Raw genomic sequence first — 1,087 nt, 5'->3', positions numbered from 1 at the left:
GAGGGAGTTTGGATGAAGAAGGATCAGAGGGTTAAACCAAAGACATGTTGAACTGAAACCAGAGCAAAAGCAAAAGTAACACTCGCCCCGCCAACCAAAGAAATGCTGGAGCGTCAAAATGAAAGACCAAAACAAAAGGAGGAAACTGGTGTGTTTGCTGGAGGTTCAACAGGTTACTGCAGGGGGGTGTGCTGTATGGCTGGGGAGGGGCTTAGGGAGGAGGAAACAAAACCATTATCCACATATTAGCCGACAGAAAGCGGATTCTCAGAGGCAGAACAGGAAAAGACACAAACTGTGAAGGAGAGAAGCTGAGACTGGAGCTGTGAGTCCGAGCTCTGCAGTCTGAGGCTCTGGAGCCACAGACGATGAAGGTTTGAAGACGTATGTACATCAACAGTTCATTTAAATTTGTATTGTTGAGTTTTGTCATTTACATGTCACATAACGGATCAAAATGATGTTGGTAGTTGATGAGGATCTTAAAGTATATATTTGTACATTTACATGTAAATGTGCAAATAATCACTATTAAGTCATGTTGATGTTTGATAGGAAAAACTAAGATGGTCAAAGTCATAATGACAGAAAACATCATGTTGTCTTTCTTTAATTTAATTCACTAAAATAAGTTAGATTTTTTCAATAGTGTTCAGAGAAACAACAGTTTCCTGATGTCATTAATGCAAAAATGTCAGCTACATGTTGTAAATGAATGTCTGAATGACCACAAAGACACTTTTTTAAATAAAAAAACGTTTTTTTGGCTCTCGCTACGGTGGCCCTGAAGCTCAAATCACATTAACAAATCACTTGACACTGAAACATTTTCAATATCGCAAAATTCCAAAACAAATAATAAAAAACATTTTAGAAATCAAACTTAAATAAAAAACAAGAAATAAAAAAACTCTTCACAGACTAACTGAAAAGACACATTTTAAAAACCACAATGACCATTAAAAAGCTGAACAAATACTGAATTTCAAAATTACATTCAGAAATCAAAACAAAATTTAAGAACCCAGAGTTAAAAAAAGGAAAACGATTCAGAAAAGAAAACGACAAATTTCTAAGATGAATTACC

At 35.4% G+C, this 1,087-nt stretch overlaps 1 protein-coding gene across 3 annotated transcripts in view; it reads right to left on the bottom strand.

The window, feature by feature from the left end:
* LOC112145584 (poly(rC)-binding protein 4) overlaps nucleotides 1-1,087 on the bottom strand; it is a 49,231-nt gene that overhangs the window by 6,277 nt on the left and 41,867 nt on the right. The window contains exon 14 of one of the 3 annotated variants that reach the window (XM_024270912.2): nucleotides 8-210. The exons of the other annotated variants lie outside the window; for them this stretch is intronic. Within the exon in view, the coding sequence (XP_024126680.1) occupies nucleotides 174-210 (37 nt within the window). The 3' untranslated portion in view covers nucleotides 8-173. Of the gene's footprint in view, nucleotides 1-7; nucleotides 211-1,087 lie in introns of those variants that run through there. 3 annotated transcript variants of the gene reach the window in all.

The sequence above is a fragment of the Oryzias melastigma genome, linkage group LG5 (genome assembly GCF_002922805.2).
Source record: "Oryzias melastigma strain HK-1 linkage group LG5, ASM292280v2, whole genome shotgun sequence".
Classification (NCBI taxonomy): Eukaryota; Metazoa; Chordata; class Actinopteri; order Beloniformes; family Adrianichthyidae; genus Oryzias; species Oryzias melastigma.
The sequence above is the reverse complement of the archived record's forward strand: the minus strand, read 5'-3'. Positions and strand labels throughout refer to the sequence as shown.